Below are 26,660 nucleotides of genomic sequence, written 5' to 3'. Positions count from 1 at the left end.
AGTGCCAGATTAGGTATAATGTGTATAATCAGAGTTAGTGCATGATGCAACAGGGAAGAATAAGAGCAGTGTCTTGGCAGAAGTTGTATGGAAACTGGAACATAACAATATACCAGAATGTGACCAAGAGGAACAAAGGGTTATGGGGGAAATAGAATATAACTGCTCTATTCAAAAGCCTAACAGCAGAAGGGAGTAACACTTGAACACAATCCCAGCCATTTAGTTCAGTAGATTATAGCAAATATTAAAAGAAAGAAGGATCCAATTGCAAGAATGTATTGTGGTCTGAAGACTGGAGGCCACAATCAAGCTATGGATAGCAAAATGAGACTGGATGCTTAGTAATTCAACTTTCATTAGTGAGTGATATATTGGGAAACATGTTTAAAATCTTTTTTCTCCATTCCTTTCTCTATTTTTTTGTATGTGAATGCATATATGTAGATATGTAGATGTGTGCTGGTGCATATATGTATGCACCTTGAGTTTTGTTTATCTGGAGCATTCCACCTTGCTTTTCATTTTGTTGTCTTTTCTGAGACAAGATTCCTCATTGAGACATTTGGCTCACTATAAACTGGTCAGGATAGTTTGGCTGATCAGTGAGCCTCAGGGATCTGCCTGTCTCTCCCCAGTTCTGAAATGTGAAAGTCATGTGTCAACATACTTATATTTTTAACTTGGATTTTGGGTATTCAAGTTTAGGTCTCCTGCTTGAAATTTCCCATATGAAATGCCTCCATGGCCCCAGGTCACAATTTCTGTATTTGTAAACTGGAGGATATTTTGGTTTCTACAAAATAGTTTTTTTAGAAAATTTGTTAATAAGAAACCTTGAGTACAATGCTTAGATGTGAAACAAAAATATACAAGCATAACTACAGGATACTACAAAACTTCTATATATGAATGGTACAATGAAAACTTATTCTAAAAATTTGAAGAAAATATCTGCAAATCACTTATCTGATAATGGGATAATATCAAAAATAGTAAAGAACTCATACAACTCATAGTAAATAATAACCTGATTTAAAATGAACAAAAGGTAGGAAAAGACAATTTCAAAGAAACATAAGAATGACCAAAAACTGTAAGAAAAATGTTTAATACAATGTAACATCAGAAAAAAAAGTCAAAGCTACAATGAAGTTATCATAGCAAGAGTAACAGTGGGCAAAGCAACGGAAAAAAAAGAAAACCTTCATACACTGTTGGTGAGAATGTAAGCTTGTACAACTGCTGTGGAAACAGAATGTTGTTTTCTCAAAAACATGAAAAATAGAAGTAACCACATGACCAAGCAATCTCCCTGTTGGATATACAATCAAAGGAAATAAATTCAGGACATATGGAGACAAGTGTCCATGTTCACTGTAGCATCATTTTTTTTATTATAGCCAACATGGACATGTTGCTGTGTACCACTTAAATATATAAAATGAAAAGCAACCATGTGAACTTCAAAAACATAATGAAAGATGACAGAAAATAACATTTATTAATTGCCTCAAATGGTGGCAGACAATAAGCACTTGACAAATTAAAATGGATTTTATCTATTTTAGTTTCATCCTGAAGGCAACTGGAAACCACTGAAGGAGCTTCAGTAAGACTTGAAGCTAAAGATGAGTCCAGTAACTGATGCTGCATGTATAGTTAATGATAAAGTATGTCAGAAGAGGGAGAACAGCAGGGTAGCTTAATAAGAGTTAAATCACAGCTGAGCTTGTGGTCAATGGTTTAAAATGAGGCCATTGGAAGGATATCCATATCTTCCTGATGTAGGATGAAGGCAAGGAGGGGATCATGATTAGATCAGAATTCCAGTTATAATATCCATACAGCTGAGACGTTGGCTTCCTAGAGGCCAATGACAGGAAAACAGTTGTGTTAAGGGAGGACAGTAAGACCACTTTGGCATCTCTGAGCTTGAGATTCTTGTAAGATACCCAGATAGACATGGCAGGTAAGTAGAGTGGCTCTCACTCAAGGAGTAGATGCTCTGGCCACACTGAGCTAGTCATTCCCCTGAGAAGACTGTGCTCACCTACCTTTCTCTGTTTTCCTATTAACTGTTGGCTATAGGTTAAGTTCTCTCTCTTCCTGTACTAGATGTGCATTTTGTCAACTTGAAACGTACTACAGTCACCTGGGAAGAGAACCAAAATTGAGAGAATGAGTCCATCTGACTGACCTGTATGCAAACCTGTGGGGGCATTCTCTTAAATAATGATTGAAATGGATAGATGTAGCCTACTGGAGCCTCTACCACTCCTGGACAGGTAATCATGTGCTATATAATAAAAGCAACTGAGTAAGCCATGGGATCAAGACAGTAAGCAGTATTCCTCCATGGTTTCTGCTCCAGTTCCTGCCTCTAGTTTCCTGCTTTGAGTCCTTGATCTGTCTTCCCTTCATGATAAACTGTAATGTGAAACAAACTCTTTCCTCCAAAGGGGGCTTTTGGTCATGGTGTTTGTCACAGAAATAGAAAGCAAATAAGACACCCCATATTATCCTTCAAATGTTAGATCAACATGTACCTCTACCACAAAGTCTTCTTTGCTTCTCATAGCTAAACAACTCATTTTTGTGGTACATTGCCTTTATTATCCAGCACTGAGAATACATTGTTCCAGCTATTCAATCCTTTTCTTTTAATATTTGCCTCTTCTTCTAGACTCTTACTCCTGTGTACTCTGGTATTGGCTCTAATGCTTCTGCTTCCTTCAGTTTCAGCCCAGAGAAAGTACTTAGTAGGTAGGCAGTAAATATGCATTAACTTGAATTTAAATAACATATTCTGCTAAGAAGCTGTTGTCAGAAAAGAATGGGAGTGTATTTTTCCTGACTAAATGTGTTACAATTTAATCCTTTCAGCAAACAACCAAAGCTCAAAAATTCTTGTTTGTCACTTGAACTTGGTGGTACAGGACAACAAGGTATAGAACTTTTTAAAAGGTGCTGGGTTTTTGTGAACTTTTCCTGAAGTTCACTTCTGCTGCTTTGAGGTACTGAATCTTGGTGTTCCCTTTCACTTCTTTCTCTTAGCATAACTCTTTTGCTGCTGGATTTGCTGATTCCATGATTCACTGAAGAATTCCACTATCTTCTCTGTAGTATTCATCCTTTGCTTTGGCTTTGCTCTGTATTTGGGATCTGGGTCTTGTCTATCATTTCTCAGACTATCCCTTATCTATGCATTTGTGTTTGAAATTCTGCCTCTTTTTTTAGGACATAGAGTCCTAGAACTGTTTTTGCATCTGTTTTGTATAGAGTTCAACCAGGTCTGACACCAAAAAAGCCTTGCTATGTCACTCTGCTGTCTTTCAACAGCACTAAACACAGTTGGCCATTGTGTTATCTTTAAATGTCAGTTTATTCTTTGCTTCCTGGGCTTTATAGTCTCTTAGTTTTCCCTTTGACTATCTAGATACATATATACATACACACATACACATATACATATACTAAGCATTATGCACAAAGATTCTGGGAGGGAGCTCTGAGCACTTCAAGTTATTTGAATGCAGAAGGCACACAGAAGAGAAATTAGTAAAGAACAAATTCACAAGTTACATTTATTGATGGTCTTTGCTTTCTGGTCCTATTGTCCCCTTCTATGACACCTCTCCTTTAGATATCTCAATGGAAGGCATCTTCATAAACTTAGGAATGTAAATTCACTGTCACTATTGACTCTCACTTCCAGTTTACTGACTAGTTCTTCAAATTTTGTATAACTTACAACTGGTCATGGTATGGCATACTTTTAGTCCCAGCACTTACTCACAAGACAGAGACAGGTGAATCTTCTTGAGTTCCAGGGCAGCTTGGTCTACAGAGTGAGTTATTTTTTCTAAATTTAAACTCTGCTCCTCACTCTTTGCTCTGATCTTTCATATACCAGGTAATAGTTTGTCTTTAACAAGATTGATGATGCCATTGCTTTAGAAAACTTTCATTGACTTCCTAATGTACATCATTCTATTCATATCAGGCTCTTCACTAACCTTGTCTTCAGCCTCTTGGCCTAAAGGCCATATTTGTTCACCATTTTATTCTTGTCAATAAATATTTTATCAGAAACACCACAACATCAATAGGTTTACTTATTGTATGCTTCATTTTTTTGTTTTTGTCTTACAAGAGCATAGTCAGTTACTTGTATCAGAGATTACATGGATGGTGAAACCTCCAATATTTGTTCTCTGGTACTTTGCAGAAATTTCTATCAATAGTGATGTACTCCTACTTTCCTCACCACATGGATGCCAGAGCTCATGTTGTTCTCTCAGCTTCATATACTCTCTCCAACCCCAGTCTTCAACAACTAATACAAATTTCTCAGTATTTTAATTTAAATGTCATTTCCAAGGGAGATCCTTAACTGGCTAACACTGTTCCTTTGCTCCTGTCTGATACTGAATTAGATTGAATTAATGAAAAGTCCTTAAAATAATTTCCCATGGGACTTCTTGAGAGTAGGCTTAAGTCCATCTCACTCACTACTGATCTGAGCTGTACCAGCTTAACATGTGATAATGATAAAGGATACTAAGAAAGGCCTAGTTTGCCATATGTTTGAAATAATATTATCTGTTCAATTAATGTAGTCTCATTTCCTATCTCTTGACATTTTCTCTTAAAAATTATTTTAAATCTGGTATCTATAAATTAAGAAAACACACTAACAAACAAAAACAACTTTAAACATAAAAAGGTTTTAATATGAATGGGAGTACATGAATTCTATTACAAATATGTTGTTTGAGTGAGTCATTGTGGGTCTCCCAGTGCAGAATGAAGTGGTAGTAGGATCATGCACTGTGGAGAGAACAAAGGTAGGGGTCAATACGTCCTGCCCTCATCAACATTTAAACATGTTAGTCCTGAATCAAGAGAAGTATTTTTATTTCTCTCTATTTTTTTAAGTTTAATGCAAAATTAATTAGGAAAAGGTTATTTATTCATTTAACACTGTGACTATTTAGAAGTGAAACAGGAGTTCAATGTATAACACTGTTAACTTTTAATGAGTTATCAGTACCTGAAGGAATAGATTTTGTAATTAAAAGGCCCAGGAACTACAGAGTACTCACATTTGATGAGCTTCTTGTTAATAGTATTGAACTAAAAATAAAAATCATAATTGCATTTACAGTCATCACAAAATGGCTCCCAAAATCTTAAAAAAATTTTTTTAAAGACCGAAGAATCAAAACCCTAGAGAGTTGAAGACACACTTATTCTTTTCCTCTTCTTTTAAAGATAACTTTCTGTCAAAGGGGAATTAGATCGCAATGAATATTAATGAATATATCTTTTTTATAGTTAAGATAATTTTCACGTGTTTTTAGTATTTTCTGTTGATTTATATCCTTAACTACAATACCTATAATTCACGGGAATAAGTTACAATTGCATCTAATTAGGGGTAAATTAAACAAAAAATGACCCAATTGCAATTACTGAAGAGGATACAATGCTACTGAAATTTGTACTTCATTTACCAGCTCAAAGGACAACTAAAAATTGAATTTTGGGGTTGAAATAATAAATAGAACATTCTATGAGACTGGTACTATAACGTCATCTTCAGTGCAGTGGACAGAGGAAGCTGTTTTTCCTTTGCAAAATGCTGCCACTAAAAGCCAAAGCACTGACAATTAGAGAGGTTATTATATTTCTCATCTAACAAACATGACACCTAAAATATAAATAGCATTTTGTGGTTGTTGATTTGCAATCACAGTGCATAGAAGATATTGTTTACTAATAAACTGAAGTAGATTAATTTTTGAATGTTCAGAATAAATTTTTCTTGATAATTTTGACTTGAATTTTATCAATGCACACTCAGATTTGTCCTCTAAGATCATCTAGTGTAAGTCTTTATTCAAACAATTGTTTTTTTAATAACTTTAATTTTCTTTATCTGGATCATTCTTACCTTGGACACCGAGGATAAAGAAATCCAGGTCCTATAGCTGGTTCTTTCTAGTTGCAGGCTGCAATGGAACCTTATGAAAATTACAGTTATGCTTCAGTGGATTGTCTTGTATAGCCTCATCCTTAGATTCTTGTAACTTCACTGGAACTTCCAAATAAAACAAAACAGTACAATGAAAGCATTATTCTGTGTGTCAGGAGGTCATGGACAAGGGTAACAATGATATATTATGTCACATTGGGTAAATCAGGCTCCCCCTCAAGCCTTTTTTGAAGTGATAGAGACCAAATCATCTTCCTTTGATGTTCCTTAAACATGGAACATGTCTATTCACCAAAACTCTGATAAAGAGTATGCTGGCAAAGCTACACAGAGAAACCCTGTCTCGAAAAACCAAAAAAAAAAAAAAAAGAGTAAAGAGTATGCTGGTCCAAAGATCATTTAGTGTAGTCTAACCCACATATAGTAAGATTCATATGAAAGACTAAGCTTCTTAGACATACTTCTATTCAAACGACAATCTGAACCATGTATGCATTTGGGATTAAAAAGTCAAGCGTGTGATTACACAGTTGACTTTGTGGCATGGTGTAGGCATCTGGAATCAGTAAACAGAGAGTGGAAATGCTGCCTTTAGAATACACACAATGAAGCCTATGGAAAAAAAAATTGACAAGTTCAAAGGGGAATTTCTGGACCTAGATATAATTTTAATTAAATGTTTCCTGTTGAGTCTCTTAAAGCCTTCTTTTCTTAGGTAAACACTGGTTGACTTCTTAATCCTGATGGTTTTATCCAGTTTCCAATATACATTTCTGTGTATCTGTTTAGTTACATACTGAAAACAAGGCTTAGTGAATTTTCATAGGGAGAATTGACTCAGTAGCATTTCAGCAGCTGTACCAAATCTGAGAAAAATGAATATTTTCTGAAGTACTGAGTGTAAGGGGAAAATAATAGACATGCTTGTGGCAACCCATGCGCAGCCTTATCAACCGGTCAGCAATAATGCACTTCTGTAGTTAGAGTAGAGGGTTCCAGAGAGAACAGCGATTATTTGGATTTTGGTTACAACCTAAAACAACATTGCAAACAAATATGAAACACAAGAAACATCTTGCAAAAGTTGACATTTCTGCTGATAACTCTGTCTTCTTATAATTATTTTTATGTCAGCAAGACTTACTATACTAAATTTTCTATATTTCTAGAATTTACAAGAGGAAACTGGTAATGCAAAATGTGAGGATTCTCCCTATAAATAAGTGTGAGTTTCTAGAGTGGAGAGTAGTTTCCACTTTGAAGAATAGTATTAAATAAAACAACAAGCAGTTCCTGTGGGCTGGAGGAAAACTGATGAACAACAACAAAAAAAGGTTCATATGAAAAATGCACAAAACCAAAATGCTCTTGAGTGATGGGGGAATGCCTTTTTGTGTGCTGTGAAAATATGTTGCTCTTAATGGTTGATAAATAAAAAGTTGACTGGCCAGTAGTCAGACAGGAAGTATAGGCAGGATAACCAGACAAGGAGAATTCTGGGAAGAGGAAGGCTGAATCAGGAGTCACCATCCAGACACATAGGAAACAAGATTTGAAGGAAGAACTGAAAAAAAGGTACCAAGCCATGTGGCTAAACATAAATAAGAATCATGGGTAATTTAAGTGTAAGAGCTAATCAGTAATAAGCCTGAACAAATGGCCAAACAGTTTTAATTAATATAAGCTTCTGAGTGATTATTTTAAAAGTGGCTGCAGGGTCCATGGGGCTGGGCAGGACTGGAGAAAACTTCAGCTACATTTTAGTATCACAATCTTATGCTGGTAAATACATGCTTGGCCCTGGAATCCTATAGTTATGTGTATATTGCCACTGGAAAAAAATCTCCCTAAGCTAATCTGTGCCATAGATAGTGCTGGCTGTTCATAACTGCAGTAGAGAATAATTTCCATCAGGGAAGACTTGGCAAAGGTGGTATATCCTGCTATGGAGCAAAGGGATCCATAGCAGGTACATTATTTCCTGAGGTTTCATGCAGGAAATCGCTTCTGAAATAGACATTTGATATTTTCTACTGAAGTAAAATTTCTGAAAACAAAACAGAAGACCAAGCAACATTTTACTACAACATTGGAATCTAATGCTTGTAATGATCTCTTTTATTCCCTAAAATTATCTTAGGTATAATATGTATGTTTGTCTACTTCTTTAAACAGAAATATCACTTGTCATTATTTTAACATAATGACAAGTCAGAAGGTTCCAACATCAATCCATAACATCAGTCATCAATAAAAAAATACATCATCCAAGGGATATGTCTTATTTGACCAGTTTATCTGAAAATAATAATTATGATGGCTGTATGGGCACTGCTTGGATTTCATATTAACTTAAAAGAAATAAATCAGAGTTAAAGGAAGGAAATGTGTTTGATATTTCTTATAATTTTACCATGATGTCTTTTCAGCATTTAGGTTTTGGGATCTGATAAGTATTTATTTCTGTGAATATTCCTTTAACCTCTTTATCCTACTTAATCTCTAGTCACCAATTTCAACTAAATGATCCTTCTTTTATAATAGATTTGTATATTCTAGTAATTTTTAATCGCAAATCTCACCCTGGCATTCCATAATTTGTATGTAGATGGTTCTATATAAATAGTATCTACATGCTTCTCTGAGCATGTTTATACAAGGTTGTAGCAGGCTTGATTTACACCAAGGCTGTTGTTCTGTGAATAGCACATGGTATTCATTTAGTAAGCACAAAAATGATAAGCCAAATGAGAAATTCAACAAATGAGGAAAATTAAAAAATCAAATCACTTGAAAGTTAGGTGACTGAAATCCAAGGGGATAATCTCAGTCCAATTACTACTATATACTGTGGTTATGTTCCAATTTAAAAGGAAAACAGTTATAAATGGGAATAAAATAACTGTCATTTGTAAACTTTAAATGAGGCAGGAACATTTCAATATTTAATGACTAGATTTCCATATTTGTGTATCACTCAGTATGTCTATTACTTTCTGTGTGCATGTGTGTATGTACAGATATAACTTCCATACTTACGTAAACTAATAGGATAGCCATACCAAGCAAATAGCAAGTTATTTGAATTTCTCTCTGTACTTGAGCTTTGCTAATAGTAGACTAATAAAAACACTGAATGGCTACACATATGACCTATAAGAAAAGACTTTTATTCATGAAAACAGCATTAAAGTTACTCCATACCAACTCCAGAATTTTGCCACAATGATTTAGTTTACACAAAACAATGATGGAAATATACATTGCAGTTGCTTAGTAGGGAAAACAATGCTTAATGTGATTCTTAAACATTTTCATAATTTTTATCCATTGCACAACATGGCTTTCTTAGATGTTTATCAACAGCATCTGACATGATCTACTATTTGTGAGTTGCCAACTGAGAGAAATATATTGTTCAGGTACTCTAAAAGTCTTGTTTCTCTATAGCCAATTTAAAAGTAAAGGTAGGTATTTATTCACTACATACTCGCATTAGCTCTCTAAGGACTTCATTAATGAATTTTTCAAGTAATTTGTCTTTTCTATTTTAAAATTAGAATGGCTAGAATTTGTGTTTATGTACAGGCAATGTCTACAAAAGTAAACTATAGTGAAAGATTGACTTGTTATCTCTTGGTTCTGGGTTCTATTGTCAGCTTACTTGTAATTACCAAGCAATGTGGAATTCAAATCTTTTGTATTCCCAGTCTCATATTTTCTGGACCCAAAGTATTTAATTGCCTCAGAGCTTCAACCCATTTCCCCTGTGTAGATATAAGAACAACAAACTAAAAAAGTTTTTAAAAATTATAGAAAATCATAGTATTTAATAGAAGAGATAGTAGAACCACTTTATTTTTTCCTTTTCCAATGTTATCCTCTAAATCACTGTAAACTAAATAGAATAAAAAAATACAATAAAATTTACACTATAGGAAGTTTTTATTAAAAAAAGTCATTTAAGTTCATTTGACCTCCCATTTAGTTGTAATTTAACAAAACACAGATCCCCTAGAAATCTGTAATTGAGAGATAACAATTGTCACTTAAACTTATAACTATTCCTATTAAGGGACACCGCCAATAGTTTTGTTCAGTTAATCTGACCAGTAACTAATTGAATGAACACTGAACACGAGTATGACCCTTGATTTGATGCCACTTGTCTACACAATGGAATGGCTGAGAACAACTACCTTGTGCTTGCTATCTATATTGTGCCAAATTTCAGCACAGTTTATGTATAGTTGTAAAGTCACATAAATCTTAATTTATACTTCTGTGCACTCTTCTTCAATTAGTTTAGGGACACATGATTTAAAACCTCCTTATGGTAAATGAAGCCTTTTGATATTTCTTTTTCTGCTCCGAATTTAACTATAATACAATTGGTTCATTTTTTTTTTCAACCACAGAAAATGCATCAAGTGATTGACTGATACTTTTGGTTACTTTAAAAGAAACTCAGTTAAAAATAGCCATTTTACCACATTAAGGGTGTAAGAAACTTGAAATTAGTCAAGCTTTCTGTGGAATGTAGATATACTGAAGTTTCTGTAGAAGTATTTGAGTTGATAGTTCCCAACTGAAAACTAATATTAGCCTATTTGAATTTGTTAGATTCTAAATGGTGAGAATGCAAAATGATGAAAGTATATTGATTTGTACAACTGTTCTCTGAGGGATTGCCAGTACAAAGGAATACAGATTGCAACTATGTTTGTAAAGAAAACATCTTCCAACAGAGACTTAGCAATTGAGTGTAAACAGTATTTTTAAAGCTATATGTATATATATATATATATATATATATATATATATATATATATATCCCTCAAATTTGAGTGATATAACCAGTTTGGTTACGGTTTTATTTATTTTTTCTGAAAAACAATGAAAAGATAAATATACTTAACAGTGGCTTCGGAAATAACATTGTACCAAATAATTTTATTAATGGTTCCAGAAAAATGGCATTTAATAAATTCTAATATCTTGGTGTAATTCAAAGCAAACAGTGTTCATTAGAATTGTTCTTTGTTGTGATTTACATTAGATTTTATAGCATTACTTTTTTATTAATTAATCTAAAATAAAAATAATCAAAGCAGGCTAAAAACAATATAATACATATTTTCTACTTTATTTCAAAATAGTACCTATAAATACATTCTTAATATATTTTCTCCCTAACTCTTTGGATGCAAGGATGACAAAAAATTGAAAGAGAAAAAAAAGAAAGATGTAAGAAAATCTCGCTGTGCTCATTTCATATACTATCCTTGGAAGTCATGCAAATGATATTGTAGATTAAAGTTATCGCCATACATTTCTAGATTGACTTTGATATTTCTGAAATATCTGTGGCATTACTCATGAGGCCATGCCCTTTAATATTTATGCATCCTTATGGCGTACAAAACTAAATGTTTATGAAAAATCACAAATAATAGTGGTTTTTAATAACTTCATAATTAATATATTTGTTAATACTGTTATTCAGAATGGAAAACTAAGTATAGGATATAAATTGCCTTATATGTTTGAATCATGGTACTTTAATAGCTGCTTTCTCATAAAATTACACAAAGATTTACTTTAAAAGAATTGAATCATTTTTATTGATTTCATAAAAAAATAATTTAAAACTTGATTTATATTACACGGACACAATATACTATCTTACCCCTTCATTGATTTCATAAGATCTAGTTTTCTCTGCAACTGTTCTAACACAGTCCATACACAAGAATACAATGCCAAGAAGACCATGATGTGTCATAGCACATTAGAGATGACCAATTCTTGGCTTTTCAAAATTTGAATCAAAGTCTACTAAAAAAATGTTTTACCATGTACATATCATTCTTCAAGGGGTTAAACTAACATCAAGATTATAGCTGACGCCAACAAAATGCAGATACAGTATTTAAACTGCTCTTGTACTCAACTCAGAATTTATACCTAACTACAGTATCATAAAAGATCCAAGAAGAACTAATGAGAGACTGGTGCAAAATAGCATACACTGTATAATGTAGGCACAATGACTTTAGTTAAGGAAAGTATATTAGCCTTAACCAAGAATTTGTTACTTCCATTCACAATTAGAACCTCCATAGAAGCACATACAGTTAAATTATGTTTTTTTTTTCTTAAAAATTTTTGAGCGGTTATAGCTTCCAGCAGTAGAGTGTGAGATAGCCAATATACTACAGCAAGCTTTGAGATGGTAGCAGGTACTCTTGCCGCTGACAATTCTGCAGAAACCTTGAAACATCTTCCAACCATCACCACACTGAATAAAAGGACATCATCCCAATGACCTATTAGCCCCAGCTTATGCATGGAGCTTTCTAGTTCCTCCTATAAGTGTTCATTTAATATTTCTGAATCCACACTTTGACAGGATAAACAAAAACACTTTGTTGGAAGCCTTTGCATCCTTATCCTGTCAGTATGCATTAGGAGCCCTTAAATCCATGGATGCACGCATGCATGGTAATGGCATATTAAATGTCCTTATGAAACTGCAGATGAAAATTAGCATTTGAACACACTTCTTTTCTTTCAATATCAGACAGCAATTATTTGTTTGGATGTGTTTATATTCATATAAAGTTTTCACAGACATTGTCATGAAACTGAAAATTACACATTAAAGTTTTAAGAGCACCAGCACATACATAGGGAGATTTTATTTGCTATCTAAAAAAACTCCTAATTATCTATATATGAATATATAACCAAACACACATGTGTGCGCACACGCATGCACACACACACACACACACACACACACACACACACAGTCCTGTAATAATGTCAAATTTTATTTAAAAATTTGAAACAAACACATAAAATCTTGAAATTAGCATTTAATAAAGGGATTGCTGTTACAATATCCTTTTGGAAGCTGCATCAAAATATCTGCCACTTGAAATTCATGAAGAATGTTTGTTTGCTTTCTTGGTTATCTTACTGAATAATACAATAATTCATCACACCACAATACACACACACACACACACACACACACACACACACACACAGCTGGCCAAGAAGGCAATGAGTTTCTGAATATTGATTTACTAATCAGAGATCCTAAACATCTTCAGATATCAACCCATTAGCAAATACTTCATTCATTTGACCAATTTTGATCTAGAACTTAAGAGCACACGCAAACACAGGGGCATTTCCATTGTAGTTGTAGATCATGAATTCGTCTGAGACCAGTGCAAGCATTTTACACTATGGCTTTGATAGCCAAGATTACCATGATGTTTATAGTTCTACTAGATTATCTGATAGTAGTCAGAATGATGAAAGAACAGGATACTGATGCATACAAGATACTATTTATCTTAGTCATTATTTTGTTGAATATTGTAATTAAAACTATTTGAATTAAGCTCATAGAATCCTGAAAAGCAAGACAATTGATGGCAAATAACAACTGCCCCAGACACAATACTATAAAACTAAGGAGCCTATTTTAAAATGCACAGTTGGTAACAAATCTGAAGATAATACACTAAATTCACAAGAATAGCACGGATTTTTTTTTTAATTTTTGGGATTTTTGTATTTTTTTCTGTTTTTAAATTATACTTGATCACAGAGTCCCAAATATTTCTGTACACATTAGCTTCAGTTTCACTTTAGTATTTTTTTTCTTATCTCAATTTATACTTACTGATAAATTTGCTGTGATCAGGAAAATAAGTCAGGCATTTTAAATACATATTAAGGAGTACATGTTTTCCTATTTAGTATACAAAGTACTTCATAAATATGAATTATGTTACAAAAATAGCTTTGGGTGCGCTCACACGGTAAGCACTTTGCTAATTTGGGACAACCGTTAAGGATTGTGGGTATTTGACATAACTGAGAACAAACTCTAGTTTAATTTGAGCCATGTTTAATTCTGATAAACATCATATTTTTCTCTAAATCACCACAAATGCTATGTAACTCACATTGATTTTTTTCTCCTTTTGGTTTTTATGTATAGACAGGTAACACTTAAAGTGTTCAAATTTATTTTATAGTTATGTAATGCATGGTATATTTTAAACAAGTATTTGCACGATTTAACATTGTAAATCCAGCAGTTTCAAGATGCAGGCCATAAATTTTACCAATTTACAAATACTATCAAATGTTCTCTCTTTGCATGCTTATTTGTTTTTTACACTTTTAAGGTAATCTTTACAAAGAGTTGTTACAATGCCACAAATCAAAAGGGTTATTCCAGTTTCACCAACTTAATCTACGTGCAAGATGAAGGACCCAGCTGAGGTACAAACACTGGTACCAGTTTTCTTGAGTTTGCTTTACAAAGCACAAAGAGACGGAGGTTTTGTATCAGAGTACAAAACTGATTTGCCTCTTGAGGTTAAATTCAGTGTATTATGTTTATAAAGCATCCCTTTGGCAATAGAGTTTGCAGTATCCCCACAGGTCTCCACAGTATAGGTTTTATGTAGTAAAATCTATTAAGGAAATTCTCTTCTACTTGACACATCTTTACAGCTATAGTTAATGAAATACCCTTGGAAACACCTGCCTCTATGCCTAATGATAATATAGTATTTGGAAGTTAGAAGTCAACAAAAGGCACTTTCATCATTAAATAATGACCTCTTATGAAGTTGGATTACATGACCTATATCTTGTTCAAAGCGGTTTGCTCTTCAAGGACCTGTAGGTAGTCAGGAGAACTCTGAAGTTTTGCCTTCAGTTCAAAATACTCACTCTTCCTTTGTTCCACAACAATTTTACTGTGGTTACCACCTATCAGTGACTTCTTGCTTTTTTTATCTTGTTGTTTTTCTGGATAGCGAATCTCAAAGCCACTGACACCAATACTGTTATACTCCTTTTTGCTTTCAAGAAAATTCTGAATAAACACGTTGGAATCTCTGCTAGGGAATAGTTCATCCAGTTCATCAATTGTGCTCAATCTCTTCCTGGTATCTACATGCAGTAAATCTTTGTCTTTGTCAGCAGCATTTCTCATCATGATCTTCTGTCCCGGAGGATCTGAAAACATGAACCCAGTTTCAGATTCTTTCAGGCCACAGGTGTGACTCTTGCTCATCTGTTCTATGGTTTGTGGAATGAATGCTTCTGTGCTCAGTCCATCTTTTTTATTAGTTTTGTGGTCATGCTTCCTTAGTTGCAGCTGCATGGAGCCACACTCAGGGTTCCCCAAACCTTCGTGCTTCACTGTGGGTTTCTTGTTGCGTCTCAGCACAAAAACAAGAAGGCAAAATGCAACAAAGACAGTTAAAATGAGGACCACCAAGATACTTAAGATTAAAATAGACAGAGGCACTGGGCCCCCAGGAGGGCTTCGAATGGGACCCAATGGAGTGGTGAACGCAATTGCAGGTGCAGGGCTAGTGAACGGTGCAGATGGCTTGTTTAGGAGTTTAGGACATAAGATTTCATTCTTGAGGGACTTCAATTCAATGTTGGCAAACTGAACAGGAGTCTCACATTTCAGTTCTTTCACAACAATCCCATCATTTAACTTCTCCAGCCACAGCTTTAAGGCTACCAAGTCACAAGTGCAGTCCCAAGGGTTGCCCTCCAAATCAATTTGTGTAAGAGACTGCAACTGATCGAGGACTCCACTGACAGGTAGGTACATGAATTTGTTGTTCCTCAGGTTCAATCTAGCAAGGGGTGCTCCAGAAAAAATGTAAACTGGAAGGCTCTTTAAGAGATTATTGTTCAAGTACAGAAGCTGCAAATTGGGCATGGAGTCAAAGGTGCCTGCTAAGATTTCCTTAATCAAGTTGTATTCCAAATACAGATACTGTAGGTTATGAAGGCCTGAAAATATTTCAGGGTCCAGCCTTTCGATCTGATTTCCATTGAGATAAAGCCTGCGTAGATTGGTCAGATTGTGGAACACTTCTCCTTTGATCACCGTAATCTGATTGCTGCCTAAATGGAGCAAATCCAGTCCTTCAAACTCAGTGAAGTCTGAAATATCCACATCTTTGATGTTATTGCCATTGATATGCAACTTCTTGGCATTTAAAGGTTTTGGTATCAGTTCAGACATGGATTGTATATTTTTCTCTTGGCAATTTACGCTCAGCCCCAAATCAGAAGGATGTGTTTTGCAAAAGCAAGGTGCCGGGCAAGGTGTAAGAGGAGGCACTCTCGTTTGGTATGACACAATTTGACTGAGATTTCTGTTGGAGAGGGCTTTGCCTGCCACTATTCCAGAGATTTTGGAAGGATTTGTTGTTTTGGGTGGTTTGGTCACTAATCTGTGCAAGGTTGTTTGAGTAGTGTGACCATTGGGAGTGGTGTAGCCATTTTCCAGTTGAGATGGAGGCAGAATGCGAACGTCAAAATCACTCCCTGTGCCCATGGGGCATAATTCTTGCTTGTTGGTTTCCTTTAAAAGCCTTCCATATAAGTCACTGGGAGTTTCACAGATAGCTTCTCCTATATAAATGTTATATGGCATATTCTCCAACCAAGCCTTTAGAGGCAACAAATCACAGCTACAGTTCCAAGGGTTATCTTCCAGCTGCAATTCAACAACCCGGCCAATGTGTTCCAGAACTCCAATATAGGGGAGCTTCTGGATTCTGTTTCCTCGTATATCCAGATGGGTTAAAGATGCGAATCGAAAAATATTATCAGGAAGGAATGAAATCAGATTGTCATTAAGAATGAGAACTTTCAGTTTGTGGAGCTTATTGAAGGCTCCTCGTTCAATATACTTGATTAAATTGTAGTCAGCTTGGAGATACTCCAAGTTCTCTATGCCAAGGAAAGTGTCAGCTCGGAGAATCTTTAATTCATTGTTGTTCAAGTGCAACTGCTTTAATGCACTGAGCCCGAGAAAGGCTCCTCCCTCAATGTTCTGCAGCTTATTATTTCCCAGATGCAGAGATACTGCATGTGAAAAGTTTACAAATGTATTTGGATAGAGGATATTTAAGAAATTGTTTTGGAAATTGAGGTGATAAAAATTAGACCAAGGTGGTTTCAGCTGGTTTGGTCTGTAGACTGAAACCTTCTCACAGTTGACATAAAGCACATTCTCTACTGACACGCAGGAGCACACATTGCAAATTTCCACTGATATGTCAGAATCTGTATTTGTTGAAGAAATCAGGGCTGACACAATCAGAAAGAGCCAAAGAAACATCTTCTTGCAATCAGCAAACAAATCTATGCTTCTGAATAAAGAGAAATAATCTAAAAAATAAAAAGAAAACAGTTTTTCAATGATCATTCCTTGAAAAAAAATTGTGCTTAAATCATCTCATTGTGAATACATGGCTACAGTCTCTAGCACAGTACTTTTTAAGGCAGCCAGATTTGTGCTCCACTGAACAATCATAACCACAAAAATGTCACATATTTTATATCTGTAATTTGTACAAAATGTACATGTGTAGAATATACAACAAATGGTAAGAAAGGAGATTTAAAATCATACATCTTAATAAATTAAATTTTTAACTTGAACCACCAAGCTTTGCCCTTAACACTAGCCCCAAGCTTGCTGTTTGCAACTTAAATGAACATACTTAGAGCATCATTTATTTCATGTCCTCTACACCAAAAACACACCAGAATTGGTGGAAATCTCTTCTCCAGACTTCTGCTAGATACAGAGGCTGGGTAGAGACCATAATTGAACTCAAATTTCAGTGGAGGATGGCAGTGGGAGGACTGGGTTCCTTTAAAGAAGACAGTTAAAAGAGCTACATGGAATGTGCCCTGGAAAGAAATTTGCCTGTGCTTTGGCACTTAGGTAAGCACATTGCCATGAATCACTTCGCTCCTGTAATCTGCTTTCAAAAGCATAGGTGACCCTATGGTGCTCTAGAAAACTGTCAGATTAATAAACAGCACCTACTTTGCTGTCAGTCATTTCACAAATGGGGTTAAAAAGCTTTTTGTCTTTGGGTCCCTGGAAGCAGAAAAGGGACCTGCTTATTCTTGCACTGCTCAGCTGATTTTCAGGCAGTATTTCCACCCACCAGAAATGGCTTTTCTGCCTGTCTGTCCCTCTCCTGTTCTTCATTTGTCAGTTTGAACCCAATCCCCACTGACCCCTTGGTTTAAATGCATATCACCTTCACTTTGGCCACAGCCTGTCAGTGCTGAGGAAGAGGAGTCCACATGCCTCAGTCGTTGAGCAGTTTTATCTGCAGAAGCAGTTATATTTAATTCTAAATATTTCAGTTTTACATAAAGCCTTCAGTTCCCAAACACCCTCCCTAAAAGATAATGCCATGCCCCTGCCTGTAAACAAATGAAGAATTACTTCTTGGAAGAGTTTAATGGCTCACAAATTAACCCTTTGAAGCCAAACCCTTAAAAACCAGCATGTGTCTGTGTCTGTGTCTCTGTGTGCGCGCACACACACACGAAAGAGGGAGAGAGGGAGAAAGAGAGGGACAGAGAGAGCGAGCGAGAAAGACACAGAGACACAGAGAGACAGAGTCAGAGAGAGAGAGACAGAGAGTTTGGAACACAAAAAGTATGCATTTTCCTGATACAATTTTAGGCTTGTGAATCTGTCCAGTAGTGAATGTGAGGAAGCTGGCTGCAATTTTCATATGGTTACCACCACCAAATATTAATTAAATAAATAAAATACTCAGGAAAACAGTGAGAAAATGGTGCAAAGAAAAATATGTGTCATACAGAAACTCTTTTCCTTTCTTTTTTCCTCACAAGGAATCAGCTAGTGGTAAAACCAAATGTGTCTCAAGGTAGACAATCCATTAACCAAGACCTAGGAAGATTTACATTTAAAGTATCTTAGTTCAGAATACAGCCAGCAAACCCTGAAATGCTATCTGGCTGCCATATAGGTGGACATTTCCTCTATTCACTGTTATGGCTTGAGTGTCGATGCAAAAATAAGTCTTGATTTTTAAGCATGACATCACTCCAAACAACTTCAATTGTAAAATCAAAATTTTACTTGGTCTTTTTCGCCTTGTGTTTATGTAGCCTTCAACAGCTATTTTGGTTCAGTTGAGTCATTTCTTGTTCCTAACCACCCCCACCCAAAAACAAAGAAACCAAAATGCAACCAAACTAAAAACAAACAAAACACAAAAAGCAAAACAAAACAAAAGAAAATTCGAATAACCAGATTTCAGAAACAAGAAGTAGAAGCATAACAGATGTGAAAATACATAAAGAGCTGCCCTCTTATTAGTAATTTCTACTTTAAGTAGCAAAGAGGGTGGGGGAGGCGCATGGGAGAGCTAGGAAGTTCCCAAATGCAGTTCCAGTGAAACAGAGGAAGCCAAAAGCAGCTGGAGCAAACAAGCAAGGCAGAGGAAGAGTCAGCCCACCAAGGAGAGGCAAACAAGCTGAAAGGGCAACAGGAATTGAGAGCTGGAGAACTGTGAAAAATGAGGTTAGAAAAAAAGGAGCCAGGAAGAGTAACTGTAAGGAAAAAAGATACCACTAACATATTCTAAAAATTGTGAAAAACAGCAAAAATACAAGCCGAGAAAGAAAACCTTACAAAGTATGGGTTGGGTACCCTAAACTACCTCTCAGGCTTCCAAGAGGGTCGATTTTGCCTTTCTGTGTTTCCATCTCTTGGTGGTGCCTAACAAGACGTTCAGTTCCAAAGGCTGTCCAGGACTGCACAAACCTTGCCCTACCATAAATCCAGCATCCACCAGAGTGCCGCTCCTAGCGCTCCATGCCCAAACGGAGAAAGCTAGCCTGCGGAGTGCAAACCTCTGCCAAAGGGGTCCACAAGTCGATGAGGCATCACAGTAGAAGATATGGGAAACCTTAGCTGCCCCCTCCCTGACGACCGAGGTGGGGGTGGGGTGGGGGAGAACAGAGAGACTGGCCATTATCGTGCCCTGAGCGCTGCTACCTCTAGCTGGAGGCGACGCGGTTGGAGGGGCCGCTGGCGCGTACCGCAATGTTTTGCCGCATCCCGGTGCCCAGAGCCGGCACGCAAGCCCCCTCCTGGATACCCGGCCAGAGCAGCAGCCTCGCCGGCTGGGCGCCGGGGGCGGGGGCGGGGTACTGTGCACGATGTCGCGGGGGCCTTCAGTCCCGCTGCGCACACAATTCTCAGCGCGCTCCCGTCCCAAAAGGGATAGCTGCTGGAGTTTTCTTTGGCCTCTCTAGATCCGAACGTGCAGTGGATGAGCAAGAGGAAGAGATGACTAGTTCAGGCCGGGGTATAACACCAGGGCATCAAAGACCCATTTGCCACAGTCAGAGTGAACCTCATAGTTCTGTTGCCTCGATCTGTGGCCCGGTCATTGCCCCCACCCCCACCTGCCCAGGCCAGCTATAGGATCTTGTTCACCCAGGCAGAAATCAGCTCAACATTTAGGAACCTTGAAAAGTGTCGCTGCTAACGTTCGCCCGGCTTTGCTGGGCTCTCAGAGTTACCCACAGGCTCTTCCACCCATATTGCCTGTCTTGCTGAGTGCCAGCAGTCTCTGAGCAGTCTGTCGGCCACCGCCTGAAACCCCACATTCAAGTCCACGCACAGTGCCTGAGAGTAGGGCACAGAGCACAAAGCCCAGATCAGCACAGCAACCCCAGCTCACGGTGCCACAGACCAGGACACTTTATTTCCCTGCTGCCTAGGCTGCCCTAGGGGCAGGGATGTTAAGGACACCCGGATTCTTTCGGTCCTCCAGGACAAGAGATCGCGCCATAGGCAGGCAAGTGGGAGGTGTGTGTGTGTGTGTGTGTGTGTGTGTGTGTGTGTGTGTGTGTGTGTGTGTGTTGCGAGTGGGGGTTAACTAACATGTCCACTTCGTCTACTCAACGGGCCCCAAACCAACACGACTCCAACTAAAAATAATAAGCTACCTGCTTCCCTCCAGGCGCGCGCACATGCACTATGCCAAGCCCAGCCGGAAAGAGGCTGCGCGCCTTCCCTTGCAGCTCACGCAGCCCGGGCTTGAAATTCACCCACCTCTGGAGCCCCAAGACCTGTACAGGATCGATCGCGTTCCGACTCACTCCTCAGTTTCCGCGATGGTCTCTATGTTATCTGAGATCCAGCTTCTTGGCGCTGGATCGCCGGTCAAACCCACCGAACAGCCAGCCTTTAGCAGGCAAGCAAGCGGGCAGCGGCGCGCGCGCGCACCCAGCCAGACACCGCGCGCGCACCCAGAACCTCGCACACGGGCTGCACCTTTACATACACGCACCGAATCCCCGCCCCCGCCCCCGCCCCCTGGCTCACACACAGCCCTCCCTCCGGACACCCAACCGCTTCTATGCCCGCTCATTCATGAGCCCCTTGACCCTCCAGCAGACACCCACACTTGAGTCCTTTTCTACCTACACACTGGAAAGGAAAGACAAAACGCTTTCCTTCTGGCATCCACCTCCTCTTTTACCTAAAACATCCCTTAGGGAGGAGCGACCCTGATGCTTTGGCATTGGAACCCTAGTTCCCTAACGTGGTTGCACTAACCTCCATCACCATACCACATATGCACACTGGAGTCCTTTCTCTTCCTCCAGCACCCTAACAAGGAAAGGAACGCGCGCATGCACGCGCTTGCGAACTCTCTCTCTCTCTCCTCTCTCTCTCTCTCTCTCTCTCTCTCTCTCTCTCTCTCTCTCTCTCTCTCTCTCTCTCTCTCTCTCTCTCTCTCTCTCTCAGAGCAAGCAAGAACCCAGGGGTATGGAAAAGAAATTTTGGAAAGCCCGGGCCAAGGAGATGGGGGTGGGGGCTGGGGTAGGAGACATATGGGGGTGGGGGCTGGGGTAGAAGACATAGGGTCTTCAAGTCTACGTGGTGGAATTGAATAATTCCAGAGTAGAGGGGTGAGTCAAGAACAATGACACTGAAATGCACCAGTCGTACTTGGCTTTTATATCATGGGTAGGGTACCTTTGGCTAATTGTAACCAGGCAGAACAGGGGGCTTTGGGAATACTTCAGTAGCGGCCAATCCTGGATAGAGCTTTCTTGGGACCAATTTCCTGGATCCAGTGGTATTCGCACTCCCCCTACCTGTCTGCCTGTGAGGGGCCTGAAGTTTTAAGGCAAAAGTGTGAGGCTTTAGCCCAAAGTGAGCTTATTTAGCAGGGTTATCAGGATATTACTTAATTCTGTGTATTTTAGAACTCCACAGGCCTTCAGCTAAAAAGTGTTAAGCAGGAATTAAGGAGCTGAAGGTGGGAACAGGAGCTTAAAGGTAGAGGAAAGAGAGCTGTGGGACAGGGGGTGATATTGCGCTTGAAACTAAAAGGGGAGGGAGAAAAAAACAGAAAAAAAAAGAAAACGGGGGAAAAAAAACCGCTTTGGCTACTGAGCATGCCCAGTTTCGAGCTCAAGCCCTATAACAGAGTGCATTGTGTGCATTCCACTTCTCTGGGCTTTGGAGGTGACCAGGAGGGGACTTTGGTTGGGAATGGCAGGAGGTGGGGTAGAGTGGTGGACCTGAGTCTTTAGGGAGGGGCTGAAGTATAGATGGTTTAGACTGCACAGAGGGGACTATTAAGAGTGAAGAAGCAGGGATACACTAGGGAGATAGAAGAGGGAAAATGATTAAGAGTCAATTCTTTAGCACTCATTTGTCTATAGTAAGAGACTTTAGCATGTGATTGTCAAAATCTGAAGGTTGCAGATCTCACCCCTAGATAATCTAAATCCCTTGTACCCAAAGATTAATGTTTGCACAAGAAAGTAGAAATGTCCCGAGGAAGAGCCAAAGTTCAAAGCAGTTTCATGCAGATTGATAATTTAGTTAAGAAAGCCAAGGGACCTAGGAGAGCCAGCAGATATGAGTTAGTTCTGCTGTCTACACACCTTTCGAATGCTTGATTTCTAAACAAGAAACCTAGATTTTGCTTCCTTCCATGAATTGATATTTTGTAGGTGCTTAACTAAGAATAAACAAGTCCCTCTTTACTTTCTATCTATGCGGAAAATGGCTTTAGGTAAATAGGTCGAAGTTATAAATGAGAAGCTTTCCCCTAGAATTACTAACAACCTATTCTTTGCCATAATTCCAGAAAGACTTTCGACCCATTTCTTTGAGATCTGTGCTCTGTTCAGTTCACTTATTCAAATCTCAGTGGCTCCCGCCACAATCCAGCATAGCTAGTATCCAGAAATGCTTTTGATTAAAAATTATAAATTCTTTAAGCTGAAACTAGCAACAGCTTTGAAATCAGAGTTATGTTGTATACCTGAATTCTTACAGTTAGACATTTGCAGGAATTGGTTGATGTTTAAGGCCCCAAATCTTGACAAACAAATAAACAAACAAACAAATGGTGGACAAAGGATTCATAATACTATTTTTCAATAATATCCTACCTTTTATATTATCTATATAGTTAATCTATTTGTGTTTTCTGTTTTCATTTCTGTCGTTTCATGAAGTTGCCTTCAGTTTATATTCATGCAAGTGAAAATGTTAGTTGAATACATCATGTTTAACAGAGATAGATGTGCAATATTCACATATTAAATATGTGTATGTAGATTTATTTTTTCATGAAACCTTCATAAAGAGCTCTTCCTCTATCCACACTCTCCATTGCTTTAATTTTTATCCTCTTCTCTTTTGAAAACAACCTAGAGGCAGAAATTGAGTGGTCAGCAATAGTAAAATTTGTCATATTCATTGTGAAACCCACTATGAAATAGTGTCGCTTAAAGAAATACTAAAGGATCAGTCCACAGCAACGTGTACTGGTGCATCTTCTCTCACTGACATGAAATCTGTTTCCTCTATAGGTAACAGTTGCAATATGTTGAAAAATTCCCTCACTGTTGCACACATGAACAGAACAGATCCTGCTAATTAAGAGATGAAATTTGCATTACATAGCATAGTGCAATTTAGAACTGGTAATGGCTAACAAAACAAGTTGGCATTTTATTTGAAATGCAAGGAATTCCGAAAGCTACCATGAATTTTTATCAGGGTAGGTGAAATATTTGTCTTTGCTATAAATGTTAAAAAGATTCAATAGAATGAACAAATTTTGTCTGAAAATATGTGAGTTTCTTGTACTGAGGTATCTCAAAAGGCCAGACTTGGACAGTAAATATCAGATTATTTAAATGCCCAAATTTATTTAACTTTTGAAACTGGTCTGAGGTTTAGGTATTTAACTGCAGTAACAATGAAAAGTTCTGTTTTGTACAACTATGAAGAGAGAAGTCAGAAAGCAAAACCATCTAGAACACTGATAAATTGCAATTAATATTACTATTAAGGCTGTATTGGTAATTAATATTCAGCTCACTAAAATGAATACTTTAAAATAAAATTAAAAACAACCATAAAATAGAAGTAACACCTGTATGCTTTATGTTTCCTTTTCTTGAGAAGTAATTTGAAATTGAGACTTAGAGTCAAGTTGTAACCGGAGTATTCCTATGTCCACTCAGCTCCTGTAGCCACTCAGGCCCAATTAAATACACAGAGACTTATGTTACTTATGAACTATATGGCCATGGCTCAGGCTTCTTGCTATCTAGTTCTTATATCTTAAATTAACCCATTTCTATAAATCTATACCTTGTCCTGTGTCTCGTGGCCTACTGGTATCTTACATGTTGCTCGTCATGGCGGCAGCTGGCAGCGTCTCCTTGCTTCAGCTTTCTACTTCCCAGAATTTTCCTCTCTCTTTGTCCCACATATACTTCCTGCCTGGCTACTGGCCAATCAGTATTTTATTTATCAATCAATCAAACATAGCAACATATAGTCACAGCATACTGGACATCCCATAGCACTTCTTCTTTTCTGTTTTTTTCAAAAAGGAAAATTTTAACTTTAACATAGTAAAATTACATATAACAAAACAATTATCAAGCAAGAATTATAGTTACAATATCTAGTCTATTTATAATATCTAGTCTATTTGTGTTTGGCAGAATTAAAGAAGATATCCTATCTATCCTATGTTTGTGAATCTAAGGTTTTATATCTAATTTATCTTTTATCATAACCTAAGGAAATTATAACTATCTAGTCTTCAACTACTTTGCCAACCTCAGAAGGATATAATTTTACCTGAGAAATGGGAGAAGGACACAAGCAACTTTTGGGAGTCTTGCAAGAGTAGATAGAGAAACCTGGCAGCCTAGACAGTCATCCAAAGTTCTTCTGTAAATTTGGGGCATCTGTCTTCAACCCACAGGCCTAGAGTCTCTCAGTCATTTCTCTCTGTGTCCTGTGGAATGTCTTGCAGTTCCTTCGCAAAGCAGGAACCTGAAGGACCATTTTGACAAGCAAAGTTCAGTGGTCACCTTACTATGTGTCATGCATGTCCAGTTGATCAAGCAGTTCAGGCAAGAACAGTTTCTTGCCCAAATGGCTATTTTTGCCAAGGTGAAGATAAACTCCATATAGAGTGTCTTTGATGCCCATCCTCCTCTCTGAAGTAAATTGGTGCTGCCAGGAGCAGACATGTCTCACTGTCCAGAAAGTCTAAAATTTTAAAACATTTTAAATGCCATATTCTGTAGGTCTTTGAAGTGTTTGAAGATTACCTGTCTATCTGAAATATATCTTTGAATACCTAGAAAACTTAATGAACATGGCTACAAGTCTATCATAGAAGACTAATTATTAACCTGTATTTTTTTAAATTAACCATTAAAATCTAAATGAGTTACATAAACATAATACCTCAAATGAGAGTAGAAATATATATACACAGTACAACAAAAATAAGTTTAAATTTGTATCAATAAACTAAAATATATACCAATGTAAAACATTTCAAACAAGTTGTTCTTTAAAAGTAGGTTCAACAATCTACCCTTTTATCCTATCATATCTATATCATATATATATATGTATATATATATATACACACACACACACATATATATATATATATATATATATATATATAATATCCCCCTTTCTTCTTTTAGAAAGATATTGTATTTATAATTAACCTGCTTTAAATAAAAATATTGGTTTTTCTCCATCCTACATCAGAGGGCTCTCCTAATATGGGACAGAAGAATCTCTTAACCTCTTTTTTTTCTTTAGCAATATGGTTGGGGTTTAGAGAAGGAGTGAACCATTTCCATCTCCAAAGCCAGCTTGGTATATTTGGGAATTTGGGTGTAGCTTCTCTTAGTACTTCCTGCTGGAGAAGGGTGCTGTATTCTTATGGGGTCATAAAAAATTTAGGATTATGGGGGAGTCTGTGAAGCTGTATTGTATGAGCCAGTAGCCTTGAAACCATTCTGGATGTTGGATCATCTGGGCCATGGTGTCATCGGAGACCTTTCAGGGGGTCTTGGCTGGTCAAACCTGATGTATCTTAATCTGGAACAAATCCATAATCTCTTGCTTTGTGTAGAAATAAAAGCAGAGCTTCCTTTCCAAAGCAACATATCTTTAGATCCAAAATTTGAAGTCAAGTTATCTTTAAAATATACATATTGGATTAACTCGACAGCTTTTACAATCAAATGTCTTTCTACAGTTAAAATTAACAAAGACAACATAATCCAGATTCTCTGTGTAATATCCATCTTTACGTGGCTTATTTTATATTATTTTTACTTTGTCTTTAAAAATTTATGTTTTAAAACTTTATATTTCTTTACTATAACAGTCTATACTGCTTTTTTCTCTCAAGCCTACATACATTTTTATATACACTGT

The 26,660-nt window shown here is 37.2% G+C and overlaps 1 protein-coding gene across 2 annotated transcripts; it reads right to left on the bottom strand.

Annotated features, from left to right (window-relative positions):
- Positions 1 to 10,936: 10,936 nt before the first annotated feature.
- Slitrk4 (SLIT and NTRK like family member 4) lies at positions 10,937 to 21,597 on the bottom strand. 2 transcript variants are annotated; one of them, XM_006997334.4, is made up of 2 exons: positions 20,973 to 21,597; positions 10,937 to 17,242 (listed from the first exon to the last, which is right to left on the bottom strand). In XM_006997334.4, exon 2 carries the CDS (start codon positions 17,190 to 17,192, stop codon positions 14,679 to 14,681), a length of 2,514 nt encoding a protein of 837 aa, XP_006997396.1. In that variant the 5' UTR covers positions 17,193 to 17,242; positions 20,973 to 21,597; the 3' UTR covers positions 10,937 to 14,678. The 2 variants fall into 2 exon arrangements, with proteins under 2 accessions (XP_006997396.1, XP_042125014.2); XM_042269080.2 differs by having other exon boundaries at positions 12,178 to 17,242; positions 21,480 to 21,591.
- Between the last annotated feature and the right edge of the window lie 5,063 nt (positions 21,598 to 26,660).

Source organism: Peromyscus maniculatus, chromosome X (assembly GCF_049852395.1).
Source record: "Peromyscus maniculatus bairdii isolate BWxNUB_F1_BW_parent chromosome X, HU_Pman_BW_mat_3.1, whole genome shotgun sequence".
NCBI lineage: Eukaryota > Metazoa > Chordata > Mammalia > Rodentia > Cricetidae > Peromyscus > Peromyscus maniculatus.
Note: the sequence above shows the minus strand (reverse complement) of the source record. Positions and strands in the feature narration are given on the sequence as shown.